This window comes from Artibeus jamaicensis, unplaced genomic scaffold, assembly GCF_021234435.1.
Source record: "Artibeus jamaicensis isolate MK-2021 breed Jamaican fruit bat unplaced genomic scaffold, CSHL_Jam_final contig_3109, whole genome shotgun sequence".
NCBI classification, from domain to species: Eukaryota; Metazoa; Chordata; class Mammalia; order Chiroptera; family Phyllostomidae; genus Artibeus; species Artibeus jamaicensis.
Window position 1 is genome coordinate 1,073,524 of NW_026521716.1, and position 19,044 is coordinate 1,092,567.

General features: G+C 62.5%; 1 protein-coding gene across 1 annotated transcript; it reads right to left on the minus strand.

Moving 5' to 3' along the window:
• Positions 1-1,128: 1,128 nt before the first annotated feature.
• On the minus strand, positions 1,129-9,166 carry LOC119041939 (mas-related G-protein coupled receptor member F). The gene is made up of 3 exons (XM_037135445.2): positions 8,823-9,166; positions 5,848-5,961; positions 1,129-2,891 (listed from the first exon to the last, which is right to left on the minus strand). The coding sequence occupies exons 2-3, from the start codon at positions 5,893-5,895 to the stop codon at positions 1,908-1,910; spliced, it is 1,032 nt and encodes a 343-aa protein (XP_036991340.1). The 5' UTR covers positions 5,896-5,961; positions 8,823-9,166; the 3' UTR covers positions 1,129-1,907.
• Between the last annotated feature and the right edge of the window lie 9,878 nt (positions 9,167-19,044).

Genomic DNA, 19,044 nt, shown 5'->3' on the forward strand with positions numbered 1-19,044 from the left:
GCCTCCTGCTTCTACCAAACACCCAGGAAGAAGGCGGCTCGTTGTGGTGCCCTCGAGGGTGGGGGTGGAGGTGGAGGGCGCCCCACCCTGTGTGGCTCCCTGGCCTGCTCTAACAATTAAGTCCCAGAGGAGGGGGGAGGGACGTGGAGGAGGCCTGCGGCGGCTGCTGCTCCGGCAGGCGCCCGTGCTGCCGCCCGTCTCAGCCCCGGAGCTGGCAGGAGGTGCCCCGACGCCCCCGGGCCTGCGCGCGGTGTGCGGAGAGCAAGGCCGCTCCCTCCCCAGACTAGTGCTGGGCACACGAGAAGGTCCACCGACTAGGAGAGGCCCAGTTCCTGGAGTTGACCCCCCGCCTCCCAGGCCTAGTGCCGCTACGGGCAGATTCGTGTTCACACAGGGCCCAGGCCTCTGCTCAGCCCCAGGCGGGGGCAGTGGGTAGGCAGGCAGCCCTCACCCACGGGGCCTGGGATCTGAGCCTCGGCGGGGAGGCCCCTTCCATCTCCTGGCATAGATGGGGGGAAGCTCCCTGCAAGGGCTCAGGGCTGGAGGCCTCGGATGGGGGCTCCAGGCACTGAGGACCCAGGCCCCCAAACGGCCCCTCAGCCACCCTTGTGAAGGGGCCCCAGCCTCTGCGTAAAGTAGGAGGACGCCGGCACAGGGGGCTGCCCTGCCTTGGCGAGTCTGGACAGGGAGCAAGAGGAGAGGACGCAGCCCTCCACCCCAGGGGGTTTCCGTGTGGACACACTGTGCTCCTCGCAGGCAGAGGATGTAGTAACACAGGGCCTGGCACTGAGTAGGTGTGATGAAAACCGAGGTTCCCGGGGACAGCAGGGGCCCCGGTGGGTGAGAGGGCCCTGGAGGGCGCCCGGAGGGGGCGAGGCTGGCCGACCGCACCCCTCCTCGGAGGAGCAGACTCCCTGCAGGGAGAGGCAGCACGTGGGGTGGGGTGGGGGGCTTGGAGGACAGCGTGGCGGAGAAAGCCCAGGGGCCAGGACAGCGCAGGCTGCAGGGAGGCTGTCCTGTGTTTGGAAAGGCTGCCGCAGGCCCTGGTCCCCGAGGGCAGCTCCGTGAGGAACCGGACCAGGGAGAGGGCAGAGGCAATAAAATACAAAATTTATTGATGTACATTTATCGTCTTTTGTAAAACTTCCTTTGGCTACGCTGGGCCACTGCGCTTGAAGGTAGGCCGGGTGGCCCGGCTGGGCCAGTGCCCACTTTGGGGCAGGCCTGGGGCCCGGAGACCGCCCGGGCGGATCACAGCTGGGACTCGCCGCCTGCTCCGGGAGGCTGCCGGGCTGGCTGGCACGGAGCCAGAAAACAAAGTGACTGGCCCAAGCTGCCTGAAGGTCCTTCCCGCCTCTACCTGCTTGCTGTCACCACAGGGTTCATCAAGGGGGCAGGGGCTTCACTTGGAGAAAGACCGAGCCACGGGCAGGCGACCCAGTGCACTCTCCCAGACAGCCCCTTCCCGTTCGGGTGCGCCGCCAGCGCCAGCGTTGCCTAGAGAGGAGGCCCGGCGTCAGCAGGTGCCCGGATGGCGGGAGGAGGTGATGGTGGGGCTGTGTCATTTCCAAGCAGGGCTCCCGTAAAGGGGCAGGAGGTGGACAAGGTTTGGTGGCCCCTCCCATCTCCTTTACGGACCAGCCTGCGGTAAGGAGGCCCACCACCTGAGGACACCTTCTGGGTCACTGACGCAGGAGGCTGGCTGGGGGCGGGGCCTGGTGAGGCCACAGGCTCGGTCTCTTGCTCGCTTACAGAGCCTCCGGCCCAGGGGCAGGGAGGCCTAAGGGGCGGGAAGCAGACTTTTCTCCTTGAATTCAGCACCCGGCCGCTGCCCAGTTCCTGTCCCAGTGAAGGGTCTCTGGAGGTCACGGCTGCTCGGCCCGGGCCTCCCCTCCAGGGCCTGCCCCTCAGGAGGCGTTCCCAGAGGTGCCCTGCATCTCCATGGTGACCGTGTTGGGCGTGCCGGCCCCGACCTCCCCCAGCTCGGCGCCGTCCCGCAGGGCCCGCTGGAAGACCACCCTGAGAGGCTCCCAGAGCCGCTGGGACTTGTCCCTCCCTGCCAGGAAGTAGACCACGGGCTTGGCGCTGCTGTGGATGCAGATGCAGAGGTCGGTGACGTACTCGGGGAACGGGGCCGGGATCTGGAAGACCCAGAAGAGGAACCAGTCGATCCCTAGGTAGATGGAGGACACGAGGAAAACCGAGACCACGGCCAGGATGACGTGGTTGAGCTTGGCGGAGCGCTGGCGCCGCCGCGCGCGGCACTCCACGTGCAGGATGAGCGCCAGGCAGGGCAGCACCATGAGCGGGCAGAAGACCAGGAAGAGCAGCACGCCCAGGGAGATGTCCATGTGCCTGCAGGGGCCGCCCGAGGCCTGGCGGCCCAGGAACACGCAGAAGTAGTTGTGGACGCCGGTGACCAGGAGCGACAGGGTCCAGAGCAGGGCGCACACCACGGCCGACAGGCGCTTGGGCCGCTGGCGCCAGTACCAGGCGGGAAAGATGACCGACAGGCAGCGCTCCGTGCTGATGGCCGGCAGGAGGCTCACGCCGGCGACAAACGTGCAGAGCCCCAGGACCCTGGACACCGCGCGGACGTATTCGGCAAAGGTGCCCAGGAAGCCCCCCGTGTTGAGGATGGAGAGCACGGCCTTGCTAAAGAGGTAGCCCGCGTCGGCGCCAGCCAGGTGCAGGAAGTAGATGGAGAAGGGGCTCCGCTTGATGGAGAAGCCGAAGAACCAGAGCACCAGCCCGTTGCCCACGAGCCCGCACAGGCAGAGGAGCAGGAAGATGTAGTTCACGACGGCCGGCGGCGGTGGCGCGGCGATCTGCTCCATGGTCAGGAAGCCGCGGCTGTACAGCTCCGCGGCCTCGCTCGCGCCCGGACACATCTGCGTGGGCGCGGAGGGGAGACACCCGGTGAGGCGACTGGGCCCGCCCCCGACCCTGCGTCCCGGTGTGCTGGCCCTCACCACGGACACGCAGGCCACTGGCTCTGGAGCAAACTCCTTGGCTCCAGCTAGAGCCGGTGACACTTCTGATTCCACCCCATGACCTGGACTCTGGAGCCAGCACCCTACAGGAGTGACCGTGAAAAATAGTCCCTTCCGAAGAAGGGCACCGGGCTGCCCACCTGTCCTAACAGACACTCAAAAACGTCCACCGACCGCGCCAAGTAAGGAAAAGCCGAGGGGCCTGTCCAGAGGGAAGGCGGAGAGGTGTGACCACTGAGCTGCCCTGTGTCCTGGGGGGTGTTGCGGGGGCGACCGCGTGAGTGTAGACTCCACGCTGCCTCGCTGGGAGAATGGACTCACTGTGTGTGGGGATGTCCATGTTCTTCAGGGAGATGGGCTACTGGGGGCAAAGTGGCTTGGTGTCTGCGATTTGCTTTCACACAGTCATGGGAGGAAAGGTGTATCGGGGGAGAGAGAGAAAATGTGGAGAGAGGGTGACAGTGAGCCACCGGAGGGTGTGTGGTGTTTGTTGTACTGTCGTCTTAGCTTTTCTGTTCGCTTGCAGTATTTCACACTAAAATGTGAAAATATTTATTAAAAAATAAAATCTCTGCCCCAGCAGGTGTGGCTCAGTGGGTTGGGCATTGCCCACCAAACTGAAAGGTCTCTGGTTCGATTCCCGGTCCCGGTACAGCCTGGGTTGCAGGTTTGGTCCCTGGTCGGGGTTTATACAGAAGACAACCAATCAACATTGATGTTTCTCTCTCTCCCCTCCCTCCTCTCTAAAATTATATATATTAATATATATAATAATAAAAGTATATATAAATTTATATAAAGTTCATATATAGGTAAATTAAAAAATAAAATCCTAAGTTACAGAAACCAGCGAGTGGGCCGCTCCCAGTGGGAGCAGAGACACCTCGGGCATTGGAGGCGGCCCGCTGCTGGGCCAGGGGCCCCTCTGGGAGCTGGGTGGGGTCCCAGGGCAGGGGGTGCGGGGAAGCACTTCAGTGTTTTAACAATGGCCTGACTGCTCCAGTGCTCAGTCCTGCCTGCAGGGTCTGGGCTGCCGTCCGGTCCAGTGAAGGTGGGCCAGGTGCGGGAGATGGGTGGGGGGCGGGGACATGGAGAGCAGTGACCCCCACCCGAGAAAGCCAGTGACCACTGTGCTCCAGCCCTGACCATCCTTCCCTGACCCCAGAGACACCAGGACTCCAGATTGTGATGGGACATCCCTGATCTTTAAAGGTTGACATTTAAAAGCCACCGTGTGGGCCAAACACATCACATCTCCTGCAAGGTTCGGTCCTCCTGCTGTCCATGTTTGTTCTCACCTCACTCCAAGGCTGCCCAGAGCAGGCAGCTAAGCATCCCACACCCGGGCAGGCATCACTAATCCACCTCAGCACGCATCCATCTCAGCCTTCTTCACGGCCCAGCCCCCACCTCCCCACCCGCCTCCCCCCATCCAAGGCTGGGTACCAGTTTCCATGGCTCACGACTCTCCAAAACAAAGCAAAGCAAAGCAAAACAAACGGGAAGGTTCTTAAAGCAGGACCGTGGTGCCACCTTCCAGATGGCCCCCAGCCCAGGCAGGAAGCTGCGTCCTGAGGGGCTGCTCTCTGGGCTCAACACCCTGAGACAGAGCGAGGGGCCTTCTGAGCCGGGTCAAGGGGGATCTACGAACAGTGCCTGGAGGGTGTGGGCAAACTTTGGGCAAGCACTTTGAGGGGTCCTATTCACCACCCATCATCACTGAGAACATTTATTGGCTCTGTGCCTCAGTCTGCCTGTCTGTCTGTCCGTCAGCCCCCAAGCCCCTTAACTGGCCCTTTATTCAGCATTTCCTGCGGGTGGTTGGATCACTCCAGGCCACAGGGCAGCCCCTTACCAGCGTCCCCTCAGCTGGGGAACCAGACCTAGCCATTCATGAGACCCTAGGCCTAAACACGCCCGTGGGGGACCGGCCCCAATACCAGGAGGGATCAGACAGGCCAGGTCGCTCTGTGCCTCTCCAGGCTGGAAAAAGCCTGCAGTCCCGGCTCCGAGTCAGGGCGGGAAGGCGGGGCGGTGAGTCACGGGGTGTGGGGCTGCCACTGCTGGACACGTACTGCCTTGTGAAATGCCTGCTCTGGAGCCCGGCCCGCTCTGGCCTTGCCTTCTGCCGGGGAGTTCTGGGATCTCCCCCCGGGCTGTCCCGCCTCTGTCCCCCCCCCCCCCACGACGCTGCCACCCCCACGGGGGTCACTCTCAGAGGAGGGAAATGCCAGGGGCTGAGGTCAGGCCCCGGGCCAGGAGTCCCAGCTCCGTCCCGACCTCCGGGCCACCGCTGGCCACGTCACTATGCCAGTGGCAGCCTCAGTGTCCTCAGTGTGGAAGAGAGGCGCTGGGTGAGGGTGCAGTTCCTTCTACCTCCAGGGTGTTTTCCCTGCGTGTGGGAAGGGGCTCCAGCGCGTCCAAGGGTCCCTGGGGTGGGGTGGGGGCTGTCAGAGTCTCCAGCAGGCAAAAGTGACTAAGACCCTGGCCTTGGGCAACCCTGCCAGGCTGACTTGGAGCAGGCCACACCCCATAGAGCACGGGACAGCAGGGTCACCTCGGAGCCAGCTTTTTGGGGTGGCTGGGGAAGATAGCCCAGCACCCACTCTCTGCAGGACAAAGGCGAAAAGAAGTCTCTGGGATGGTAACTGATGCCCCAAGGGGTCCAGGGGTGTGGGACTCCCTGTGCTTGCCTCATTGGTGAGGACGATGGGGACCCGAGGGACATCCCGTTGCCTACCTGTCCATCCTGAGCGAGAGGAGGAGGCCTGGGGAGCAGTGTGTTGGCAGGTGGGGACTTCCGGGCCGGGCCCGCCCCTCCCGCCGCACCTGCCCCTCTGCCGAGCACACTTGCCTCGTTCCGGTCGCCGGGGCGGCCCTCCCAGGAGCAGTTCCCAGCCATCTCCAGGCCAGTGGAGTCCGGGTTCCTGGTGGCCCTGCTCGCAGCTCACCGGCCAGCACAGCCCACCTGGCCAAGGCAGAAAGGACCACATCAGGGCAGTGGTGCTCTCCCCGCCTCCCAGGCCCTTGTCCCCTGGACCCTAAGGGGCAGGTCCGTGTGGGAGGCACAGGGATCATCCTGCTGAGGCCGGCGTGGGTCACCACCTGCGTTCACCCGTTGCTGACACCATAGTCAGGCCTCCCTGGGGGCCACACATATCTCCTGGGCCCCTCCTCTGTGCTCAGCCCACGATGGGACAGGTTCCCTAGCAGTCAGCCCCAGAAGGCAGGGAGGCTTCCTGGAGGAGGAGGCCTTTGGCTGGGTCTTGTGTTTATATTATAGCACATGAAGGTATGTCTGGTCTTTCCTTAGAGGCAAGACGGCTGGGTCATCATCAGTGTTTCTGTTGCCCCATCAGTCCCCGCGTCATGAATACCAGCTGGAAGTGGGGAGCTGCGCCAGCCTGCCTACACCCACCACCCCGCTGGGTCCTCGTTATCAGCCACAAGGCAGGTGCTGTCATGCCCCTTGGGTGGGAGGTGAGGCCACCTGCCCAGGAGCACAGCCATAGCCTGCACCTGCTGTAGCTCTGCAGCTGGGAAGGCAGGAGCGAGCTGTTGGAGGAGCAAGCCCGGGGGGCCTCTGCAGTGGCCCGGGCTCCAGGCCAGTGGAGGGGCAGCAGGACTCTCAGCTAGGATGGCAGGCAGGTTGGGGAGACCTGGGGTCATTGACAGTCCTGGGAGGGGGCTTCCTGGCCAGAGGCTGGCCTGCACTGTCAGGGCGGAGCTCACAGGCCCGCCCGCGCTGGCCCCCCAGCCTGGGAGCTCTGCCCCCACAGGCAGGTGCCTCTGCCTCCCGCTGTGCGGGTGGGGAAATGGAGGCTGTGTGCAGAGAAGACACGTCCTGCAGGGACACAGCCTGGCGAAGGCCACTGGGCGTCTCCTCCGAAGGACGGAGAGCTGGGCAGCACTCAGCTGGACTCCCCCAGAATTCCTTTCCCTCACCGGCCGCCAGCGGGGGCTGGGCCGCAGCAGGCACACCCATCGTTGGCTGGAAAGGGTAGTGATCGGTGCAGGTTGCCTGCTCCTGCTTAACCCTTGGTGCCCGCAAGGCAGTGGTGCCAGTGCAGCCCCGAGCACACTTGGACCCGGCACATAGTGGGGCTGCGCGGGTGCCCCAGGGAGGTTTCTCTCGGGGCCGGCTGCGAGCCACGAGCCACGCACGCCAGAGTAAGCGAGTGCGTGGTGCATGTGCAGTGTGGGTTTGCAGGGAGTGGGCCTGTGCGTCTTAACCTCCGCCCCCTCTGCTCTCTGGGCTCGAGGTGGGCCGCTGTCCCCATGGCCACGAGCAGGCCTCACGCTTCCTCCGCGCTGGGACTCGCCGGAGCTCTCCGAGGCCTGCCTGCGGCCACCTGCCTCCCCCCTCGCACCCCGCCTGGTCCCCCTGCACTGTGCCTTCCCAGTGCCCTTCCCACAGGCACCGCCCCTGAGGTCTGGGCTCCTGCGGTGGCCCTGGGGAGTGCCCTGACAGTAGAGAGCCCCGCCACTTCACCCAGGCCGGCTGGACGCCCGACCACCCAGGTGCCCCCAAGGGCAGTGGGCTGGGACCTGCCCCTGATGCCTGGCTTGGACGGGGCTTGTGGTCGGAGCCCCGCCCCAAGCTCACCTCTGGGGCTGACTCAGTGGGCTCACGCCCCTGTGTCTCTGAGCCCCCACAGGGAAGCTGCAGCACTCACCCAGCGAGCTCTGGGAGCCAAGTGGACTCCAGATGGGCCATAAAAAGACATGTGTGTGGCATGTGCGTGGGGTGTGTGTGAGGGCGTGTGTGGGTGTGCGCCTCTTTGGCTGGAATCTGGCCCGTGACCGAGCTAGCTTCCACTAAAGCAGACCAAAAAAAAAAAAAACGCTGCCAGCTCAGCTCACTCCTGACCCTCCCCTCAAAACACAAGCCAGGGCCCCGACACCTGCCCGGCTGCCCTGACCCCCCAGAGCCTCACCCTGCCACCGCCGCCCACCACAACCCAGCCCCAGGTGAGGCCGTCCTCCAGGAGGCCCGGGTCGGGGCTGTCACGCTCCACACTCGTCTGTCTTCCCAGCCCTCGCCTCGTCACCAAGCTGCCACCCGGCTGGACCTGGAGCACGGGCTGGCATTCCCCTCGGACACAGGCAGCCTGAGTTTCCTCACTCAGGGCCCCTCCTCTGCTCACGACTTGGGTTGAAGAGGCTCCGTTCGGGGAACGAAGACCTTCCAGAAGGTTTCACCAATAGCCTCCATCCCGTGCCAACCCCCCACCAGGCGTCCCTGGCCTGGGAGAAGGTGGGACACAGCTGTGCAGCTTCCTGTGGCTGCAGAGGCCAATCCATCACATCCGCCCCCAGGGCCGGCCCCACGCCACCCGAGCTCAGCACCCGCGGAAGGAGGGAGCACAGTGGTGGGGCGTGCACGGAGTGCGTGAGAGCGGCAGGAGCTTGGGATGCTGCCCGATGGGTGTCCCCTCCCCACCCTTCCAGGCTTGGACAGCTGCTGGCCAGGGTGGTGAGGGGACGGGAGACGGGCTCCCACCCACAGGAAGACAGAGCAGGACCTGGAAGTGGAAGAGAGCCTAGGGGTCCGGGCCTGCTGGCACCCCAGGGCCTGCCCCACCGGAGGGGACCGCCAGTGTCCCTGGGACCGTCAGTGTCCCTGGGACCGCTGCAGCCTCAAGAGTCCTGCAGGAGACCCTCACATGGTGACAGCCCTCTAGGGCGTCAGGGCTCCTGCCTGGGGCTGTGTGGTTTCAGGGGGCTGCCTGCCCCAAAGGTGCTACCTCATCCTCCGACCCTGCCTGGCCTTTGCCCTGCAGCCCTGTTCCTGGGCCTCCCTCCCCTGGGCCCAGGCCGTGGAGATACCTGCAGGTGTTGCGATCCTCCAGGGCCTCCCCTGTGTGGAGGGCTCCTTCGGCGACGCCCACCTCCGTCGAGAGACCACCGTGCAGCAGGCCGGCACTGAGCACCACCGGAGCCTCCGAAAACAAGAGCCCGGCACGGAGGAGAGCCCTCCCTGCTGCTGGGGAAGATGGCTTTGGAAGCAGAACCCGCCCCAAACCCAATTCCAGGCCCGGCGGGAGGGGGAGGGGCGGGGGAGGAGCAGGAGGGGCTGAGCCGGGATGAGGCTTCGGGAAGGAATGCCCTGCTCCAGAGCCCCCACCCCCACCCCAGAGCCCCACTGGGAACTCATCACTGCGCCTGGTGACGTCAAGTTGGCCCGAGCACTGTGGACAGAGTCCAGCTGTTCATCTCCTGTGCATCCTGGAGAGAGGGAGCGCCCGCGGTCCCCTTGCCTGGTGCCTTCCAAGGGCTCCCACTGGGCCTTTCAGCCTGGGAGGGGCAGGTCCCCATCGATTGTTCAAATGTACGAGGGGCTCATACGGAGAAGCCAGGAGGCGGCAGGTGAGGCTGCTCCCAGGGGGCGGTGCAGAAGGCTGGGACGCAGGCTTGGCACAGCGAGGCCACCCAGGTGGCACTGCACTCCCCCCACCCTGACGCTGCCCGGGCCCCCTGCAGGCTCACGGGACCAGGAATCCCCCTCTCCAAGCCCTAATGGCAATCAGATGGCCGAGTGGAAAATCACCGGCTCGCCGGGGCCAAGCCTGGAACTGGCGGCCGCCTTGCTTGCTGCGTGCAGTTCACGGGGAGGAGGAGTCAGCCTCGGCTCCCCCCACGAGCATCCACAGGGGCCTGGGGCAGCGAGCCAGAGCCTGGGGCGTGCAGCCACCCCAGGGGCGGCATGAAGACAGGGGCAGGAGGAGTGGCTTCCCAGGGAGCCCCTGGAGAAAGCCCTCCTGCCCTGGGCCAACTTTCTCACGGCCCAGGGAGCCCGAGGGGGCCCGAGGGAAGTGCTTTCCCTGCAGGAGCCGACCGTATCTGTGTGGGTGCCTCTGGGGCATCTTGGAGGGAGCCCGAAATGGAGCTGCCCTTGCACCTGCCAGAGGGGTGGGGGGGGCCTGCAGGCCTCTGACCCGGGGCGGGGGTGGGGCAGTAGGATGCCATGCCTGGGGCTTCGAGACTACAGGCTGGGTGACCCTCCCCCGTCCCCAGGGCAGGCCAGCTGGGGCCCAGCTGGACCACTTGTTTATGTGGGGAGGCCCAGGGGAGGGGGGGCAGGCCGGAGGAGGCTGAGTCCAGGCAAGTTCCAAGTGTAATTGCATTTGGACACTTAAAAGGAGCTTCGTGAAGTGGGCAGCGGCTCGGAGGCTGCCGCCTTATTTGGTGTGGAAATTTGTTTCCTTCACAACTAGGAGAGGCGTTCGTAAGTGGGAAAGCCATCCTTTGCCTGGGTTTGTTTGCCACCCGCTGTCCCGAGCTGGAGGCCGGGCTCCTGCAGGGACTGTGGAGGGAGCCCAGCTGGCTGGCACGTGGGGCTCTTCCGCTGGCTGCTCCCAACCGTGGGTGGTCCCGGGCCTGGCCCCCTCACCTGCAGGTGGGGGAAAGATGACTCACGAAGTTGTGGTGGGGAAGGGGTCAGACCAGGGTAGCCAAGCGGGCTGCACACTTCAGACAGGCTCTGCCCAAGAACTTTATTTCTAACGGTAGGCCTCACAGAGGGACTCTGGTCCCACAGCCCCCTCAGGCAGGACCCTCCTCAGCTGGGGTTCCAGGGGGCCGGAGGCGGGTTCTGGGCAGGGCTGTCTGCTGCTGGGGCCCTCCGGTGGTCCACAGTGGCCACCTGGGTGACGGGGGCCGTGGGGCAGAGCCTCGGCAGCGGGGCTCCTCTCGCTGGGGCAGTCAGAGCGGCTGCTGGGCGTCAGGCACTGTGCCCCGGGCTGCCGAACTGCTCAAGTCCAGCTGGGGGGCAGACCAGACTCAGAGGGTCCAAACGCACATCAAACCTACCTGAACAGAAGGCACCGAGGCCAGGTGTGCCGGGGAAACCAGGGCAGCTTCCCCGAGGAGGTGATGGTGCCGTCCCGAGGACAGCTGGGCAGGAGCCGTGACGGGGGCCGCGGGGCCCAGGGGATGCTCGGAGGGCGGGGGCAGGTGAGGTGCCCAAGCCTGCAGCTCCGATCAGCTCACGGGGCCCACAGTCTCACACTCTTTGCCGTGTTCTCACCTCTCTGACGCCATTTGCCTCGTTCGTTCATCAGGGGACAAGTGCAGCGGTGGGGACAGCGACGGTTGACGTGGACTGTGTCCCTGTGTCCGAAAGCCAGGCCTGCACAGGTGGAATCACTAATCCTTCCCGCACTGCCCACTCGACACATTCCTCCAGCACGTACTCACCCACTGACCACCGACTATGCTCCAGGCACCCTTCTGGGCCCGGAGAGTCCCATGATGAACAAATCACATAAAGACCCCGCCTGCAGGTCGCCCACGTTCTGGAGATGAGAAGGCTGAGGCCCAGGGGGCAACTCTGTGTGTCTGTTGGACAAACCCCACTCCAACCTCAGGGCAGTCACCGAGGGGCAGGAGCTCGCTGGGTCCACCTCTCCAGCCTCGGGCGTGGGCACATCCAGGTGTGAGGAGGACTCTGGAGCCCCAAGACAGAGCCCTGGCTCTGCCTCTGGCCAGCTGAGGGGACCTGCGCCCCAAAGAGGCGGGCGGGGCTTGGTGCTGCCTGTGCCCCGTGCCTCAGCCTTGCCTGCCACTTTAGCTCCGACAGGCGGGTGCTTCCTGGTTCTCAGCAGGTACTTTCTTATTCCTGCACAGGCAAATGTGCGCTTGTTCTGGGCCTCCCAGGTCAACCCCGGAGGCCCTGTGGTTCCCACCCTTGAAATAAAAAGGTCTCTCCCAGGTCTAGCTAGTTCTCCCGACTGGGAGGGCTGAGTGGGACCCCCTCCGTCCCCCCCTCCTCCAGCCAGGCTGGGGTGCCTGTGATAGATGCTGCATCTTGGGACTCGCTGCAGGAGGCCACATTCTCCTCTGTCCCTGTGCAGAGGACTATTCATTTGTTCATCCACCCACCATCCATCCAACATCCCACCACCCAGCGTGCACGCATCCATCCTTCATTCATTCTTATCTGCACTCCACACACAGTTACTGAACCAACAATGTGGATCCTGGGGAAAGAACTGTGGAGGAACCAGACGTGGAGGGAAGGAAGAAGGGGGGATGAACAGAAACAAATGACGGAAGAATTCCGCCTGGGATCACTGCAGGGAGGAAGACGCACAGGCGTGGGGATAGAAAGTTACGTGGTAGGAGACGAGAGGGCGTATCCCAGGCTGGATAACGGCCTCCAGAAACGTCGATGTCCTCATTTCCGGGTCCCGAGACTGTGGGACCTTCCACCGCAAAAGGGACTTTGCAGATCTGATGAGGTTAAGGATCCTGAGATAGGGAGTTCATTCTGGGTAATGCAGGCGGGTCCCCTGTAATTGCACGGGTCCTTCTGAGAGAGAGGTAGGGGGGCGATCCGGAGATTGGGCGGTTGACGTGGTGACCGGAGACAGAGGCCAGGGAATGTGAAAAAGGAGGCATGAGCCAGGCATACAAGTGGCTCGGGACCCTGAAAAAGACAAGCAGGTGGATTTTCCCCCTGGGGCTTCAGAAGGAACCAGCCCAGCAAAGACCTTGATTTTAGTCTTCTTATCTCTAGAACTACAAGAGAATAAATGGGTGTTGTCTTAAGCCACTAAGTTTGGGCTCATTTGTTATAGCAACAGTAGGAGATGCACACAGAATGCTGGGTGGCCTGTTGATGGGGGGCAGGCTGGGAGTTCCTCCTGCGTGAGCTGAGACCTGCAAGGGGGAAGGGGGTGGAGCCAGGTCCTCAGAGCCCTCAGGAAAGCATTCTGGGACAGACAACAGCAGGTGCAAAGGCCCTGGGGTGGGGAACATCTGTCTCTATGTTCAGTAGAGAATTGTGCGTGTGCATTAGGATCCAAACAAGGTTCATGGGAGGATGCGCTTCTTGTCCTTTATTTTAATCTGTGGGTTCTCCTGCTGCTTCCCTCCCTTCCTCAACATCCCCCCCCCCCCGCCAGGTGGATCAGAAAACAGACACAGCACACTATTAGGGAAATAAGACTTTAACAGATGGGTGTGGGGGGGCTGGGGCAGGGGAGTCTGGGAGGCTGTGGCTGGACAAGGGAGAGCGGGTCATTAGTAAGCAGCCTGGAGCCCAGAGTCAGCACAGCAGCTGGAGCAGCCGGGAAGCAGCCCCGTCTGGATGCCGGAGCCGGAGGCAGAGGGGTCTGCGGAGTTCAGGCCCCGCCTTGCGCCACCTTCCAGACCCCTCACCAGCTCTGCCCCTGCACCCCAGGGAGGGTGCTCCCAAGCCACCGCCAGCCTGAGGGGGGCGCCACGGGGGCTGGCAGCCCAGCCGCCCGCCCCTCTGCGCCTGTGCCACGGGCACACGGCCTGCCTGCAACCATGCGTAACTTTTGGGGGAGGTGCACATAGTTTATTTGATGCCCAGGAAGCCCTATAAGGTCATGAGGACATGAGATGGGGAAGAGAAATGACGACGAGAATGCATTCCTGCTTCAGGGTCCGGTCTTCAGCTTATCGTCACCCCAGCCCCCGTGCAGGTCGCTGTGACAACCGACGCAGGGGCAACCCACACAGGGGAGGGGCAGAGACAGGCTGTGACTGCCAGTCAGGGTGGCCGTTGGACTCTCCCAGGGACTGGTGTCAACAACTCCTGCTTTGGGGGCACCAGGAGGGTGGAGGTCAGGGGTGACGGGTCTTAGATCCGGAGACCACCTTCCCGAGTGCTGGCCCGGCTGGCCACTGGCGCGTCCGTGCCAGTAAAAGGAAACCCACCTCGACCCGCTTCCAGTCAGTCACGACCGCTAACGAGTGCAGGACGGCAGAGCTGTTTTCCATTCCGAGTGTGCTGGTGTCCCCTGCTGGCGGCAGGCCACGCTTCCTCCACCTTCTGGCAGAAGTCGCTGTTTTCCAGACGAAGCTCGCGAGGGTTAGCTCCTGGTACAGCAGTTTGATTTGGAATTTCCCCCGAGGACTCGTTCCATCTGCCAGCCGAACAGATTGTCCTGATGGTGGGGGGAGGGGATTGTATTTCACGTCATTAAAAACAAAACAAAACAAAACAGGATCTCTTTAAAAATTATGGTACAATCTACCTACTGTAGAATTGGCCATTTTAGCCATTTCTAGGTGCATGGCATCGGGGTATAAGGCACATTCTCAGTTAGTACCGTCCCCATCCTCTGCCCAAACTCTCAGCCTCACAAAACCGAAACTCTGTCTCTGCTGAACCCCCGTCGTGCCCTCCCCGAACCTGCCTGACCCTCTGCTCATCCCAAGTGAGGGGCTGGCGCACAGGAGACACTGGGTCTGGACCAGCCTCCCCGGAGCGGCGCGCCCAGCCAGCTCTGTGTGTGTGTGTGTGGGGGAGGAGCAAGGGTCCCTCAGTGTTATTCTCTGAGCGGGTCCCCGTCTCAGCCCCTGGGGTGTTGCTGGCTCTGAGGGGCTCACCCAGTGTTTGCTGCCTGAGCCGAGTGGGGGCTTCTCCTCCGCCTTGCATAACAGATCTTGACTGTGAACCATCAGGTCCCCTAGCCTGGCTTAGAACCTCACAGGCCAGGGCAGGGCCAGCCCTCCCCAGCCTGGATGACCCCCGTCCCTCTTCAGACTAGCATTCAGGGGCCTCCCCTGCGGGCTCCGTGGTCCGGGTCGTCCCTGCCCCTTGGACCCGTGCCCTGCCGAAGAGGCCTGGGCAGCTGGCCTGGCAGCGAGCTCAGAGTCTGGGCTGCTTTCCAGGCCACCGTGGGGTCACTTCTGTCCCTGTCCTGTTGAGGCAGGCTCATCCATAGCTCACCTTCCCTGTGGCCCTGCTGCGGGCCTCCTGCCCAGCCCCTTTCTTTGCTGCGGACCCTCACCCCCCATCCCCCAGACCCCCTCTCTGGGGTTCGTCCTCTGAGGGCAGAGATGCCTTAAGAAGAGCTACCCGGGACCAAGGTGCCCCCGCACAGCCCAAGGCATGCAACCCCTCCCCAGGCTGGCTGGGGTGCAGGGTAGATGGGCGGGGTGTGGGCGGGGCGGCCTTTGCATGGGTGCCTGTGGTGCCCACAGGTAGTGCCATGGAGCTCACCTCCAAACCAGGCTGATGGTGCCCTACTGCCAGCGCCTGCCTGTCTCTGGCGGGGAGCCCGTGCCCCAGGAGTGGCCCCTGGCTAATGGCCAGCCTTATGAGGGTGTGGCGGGGGGGGGGACACCCAGCTTCCTTGTCCTGAGGGCCCCATGGGACGGAGCCCAGTTGCTGCCAGCTGCTAATGCACCTCCCACAACTCTGCTCATCCTTGACCTGTGTCTCGGCATCGACATGCACACCAACTCCGCGAGCCCTGTCTCGGGGCTCCCAGTCCGGGAAGACGCCTGTGCCAGGTCTGATTCGGCAAGGTCCCAGACGCCTCTCTGGCTGGCTGGCCTCTCCCAGGCCCTCAGCCCAGGCTCCCCAAGGGCCTTCTGCCCGGAACTGCGCCCCAGCCCCTCAGACCTCTGCGCTCGACCTTCAGCTCCGTAAGTGCAGCCTGCGCTGGCCTGGAAGGGTTTGTGTTCCACATACTTGTCCCCAGGACACGGTGAGGGGTCTGCTCACTCGGGCCCTGGCTCTCGGCCCGTGCTCGGTGACATGCTGTCCTTCCAGCCTCGGCCAGGCTTCGTGTCCCCTGTGCCCCTCACTCGCCGAGTGACCTCGGACGAAGCGCACGGCCTCTCGGAGTCTCAGTTTCAAGAGCAGCGAGACGAATGCGGTGCTGCTCTGTAGCTTCGAGGCTGGAGTGTGACAGGGGTCTGAGAACCCCCTGTGGTCTTAAAACACCGGGCCTGGTGTCTCCTGGAGGGGATGTGGGAGGAAGTGGGTGAGAGAACGGACGTGGGCCCTGAGGCCCTACTGTGCACCAGGTCTCATGGCAAACCCCACTTCCCGCGGGCTGCCTGAGCTCCCGGGCACGGGGTGGGGAGGGACGTGAACTCAGATCTGAACGACCCGAGCCTGTGCTTTTCCCATGTGACCACGCAGCTGGGTGGTTTTACTTTTCCCCACGTGCTTCTGGAAAGCATTTGGGCACCTTTTGTGTCGGTCAATCAATCCTGCCGAGGCCAGTTCCTGGCATGCAGTAGGTGCTCAATAGATGTGTGGACGATTGAGTGAGTGAATGAAAACCATGGAGCCACCTTTAGAAAGACCCACATGGGCACAGGCTTACAGCTCACGTGGAGGAAACCCACTGGGCGCTGGGCCAGATGCACCGGAAGGAAAGGATTGTGACCTGAGGAGTCTAGGGCAGGCCCAGGGTGTCCGGCTGGTGATGGCCAGTGCCTCCAGGCGTGAGGACGCGTGGCCCTTCTTGGAGCCTCCTTTGCCCCCCCCAGGGAGTTTCTGTCATTTCCCCTCTACACACAGTGAGACCCGAACATAGAGAGGGTTGGCACTTCACCCACGGCCCGAGGCACAGGTCTGGGAGCCGAGGGGACCCATGTCTGACATGCAAACCAAATTTGGGGTGACCTCCAGGCGCATATCTAGGGAGGAAAAGCTGTCTGCGGATGGCGCACGCCTCCAACAGTGGCCCTGCTGTGACGGGAACAGACCCTGTCTCAGTCTGAGCCAGGCAGTGTCTGTCCCCACCAAGAGGGTGCCTTTCTCCACTGCAGGTTCCCAGGGACACCTCGGGCAACAAAAGCCACGCAGGGACGCAGCTGCAGAGTGCGGAGTGTGGGGGCAGCTTGGGAGAGGAGGACAGTGTGCCCTTATGAATCTCAGATCTGTTTTCATGCCTGGGGGCCGGGCAGGGACCAGCCTGCCTGCCAAGGACCCCCTTTCTCATTGACGTTGTAAGCCACGGGCTGTGACTTCCCTCACTTGTGGGGGAAGCCAGTGCTTTGTGGCTGCAGGGCAAGCCCAGCCTGGGCCATGCCCCGGGCCTGATCAGCGGGGCTGGCCGCTGGGCTGCACCCCACCTGGGGCTGCACCCGACCTGTGCTCTTGGACTTGGCTGACGCTGGGCCAGGGCCGTCTTCAGGCCTGGTGCCTCTAGCCCGTTGGGTGATGCCATCTTTAGAGGAGCGTCATGGGGCCCTCCAGCCTCCGCTTCCCCATCTGTCATGGGGAGAGGGTGAGAACTGTGGCGTGGGAGGTGGCCTCAGGGGTGCGGGCGTTAGCATAAAAACAAGGCCTTTCTCGTCATTAACGGTCTAGGTAGCCTTCTAAGGTGGCCCCCAAGGGTCCCCCCTCCTGGTTTTCTTGCCATACATGACCGCCCTCTCCTTGACTGGGGCCGGACCTGGTGGCTCCCTCTAACCATAGAAAACCACAAGAATGATGGGATGCCTCCCTCTGGCTTTTCTCCCGTTCCTTCTGATGGAGCTGGCCACCACGTCCGGAGCTGCCCTGGGGAGAGGCCCACGTGGCTGGGAACTGAGGGCTGCCTCCAGGCGCCGGCCTTGGAGGACCTGAGGCGCTTGGGCCCAGGAGGAGCTGAGTCCAGCTGACAGCCGCTGAGCAAGCCTGGACCCACACGGAGCCTGAGATGGCTGCCGCCCAGGCCCTCACCATGGGACACCAGTGCCAGAGGCATCCGGCCGAGCCACATTCCGATGCCAGATTAAGGAAAATGAGGAGACAACAGCATTGTTTTAAATCATGAAGCTTGGGGGTTATTTGTCGCGGTCACATAGGGGCCAGATGGCACTTCTCTGGTTTCACCCCCAGGCCAGCACTGCCCCCTGGATGGGCCCGCGCTCCAGGGCCAGTGCTCCGGGGCCCAGGAGTCCCACACCCAGCACTGCCTGAGGGCCCCGCTATGCGGAGGACCCTGCCAACCCTTTCTCTCCTTGCGGGCACCACTCTGTTCTCAGCTGGTTTCCTGAAAGCTAGAGATGGACACGGAGGCCATCACTACCCAGCGGCCACCTGCCTGCACCCCAGGGACAGCCTGGCTGTAGCAAGGACAGCATGCTTGCTACACCTGGAGCAAGCTAGGCCGCTCCCCCAGAGTTGATTCCCAACCCCCTTCTGTGAGAGCTGCTTCCGTCAGCCCCCTGCACCCGCACCAGCACGCGAAGTAAGTCCGTGTGAATGCTGGCGCTGTGCCGCCCACCGTGGGGGTCTCCGGCTTTGTGCCCAGACATCAAGGGAATGCTTTAACTGTAAGAAGACAAGTCCTCGGGGACGGGCCACCTTTACGCAGGGCTGGGTGCATTTATTATTTTCTTCTTTCCAGAATGAAAATATCTTACATTGTCAAGCTTTAAAATGTTAAAAAACATCAAACCCATGAACACATCCGGTGATTCGTTTTTCTACCCACTTGAGATGGCCACACTCTAGCTCACTGAGCTGTATTGTCTTTCAAATATTTGCCAGCCCGTGTGTTCACTCACTGATTTCATTGTCACTTCAATCAGTCATTCTTCTAATGAGGTGGGGCTTTGCTTCCAGCATTTATCATTGATATTTCTTCCTTGGTAAACTTCTGGCTCATGTTTTTTGCCCCTTTCCTCCCTTTGGAGAATCTAACATATTTTTTAAAAATTTACTTTGGCCCCCATGACCTTCCACCTGCTGGCAACAGGCCTGTCATTTTAAAGGGTTAGAGGCAAGAGGGATTTTGCAGATGTCGTTGAAGTGACTAATCAAGTGACTTAAATACCGTAAGGAGAGGGTCCTGGATTATCTGAGGTGCCCAGTTTAAGCACATGAGCCTTTAAAAGCAAAGAGTTGTAGAGACGCTGGGTCAGTTACAGCCACGATAAAAGCACGTTCTTTCTATATTGATATTGCAAACGCTTTTTATACGTGCTGTGTTTTTTCAAGTGTGTCATTTGTCTTTTAAACTCCACCCTCAATTATATTTAATCCTGCTGACTTCATTATCAGAGTTCCATTTTGGGAGGCGTCCTCTGCGGTCACCCCCACGACACCCACACACGTGCAAAACAAATTCCTACGCCTTCCGAAGAGCTGGGGGTCCAGGGTCCTTAAGGCTCCTCCCAGGCGGAAGAAAGCCGAACACCGCCCTTGTAGGGGCGGGCTCCTAGAAGCCCCGCCTTCATACTGTAGAATTCCTTTCTCATTGGCTGGTAGCGAGGGTATCCCCTACGTCACAGTGGTGTTCGCTCCTCCTCCCGAACGCCAGGGGCGGGGACTTCTGCGCCTGCG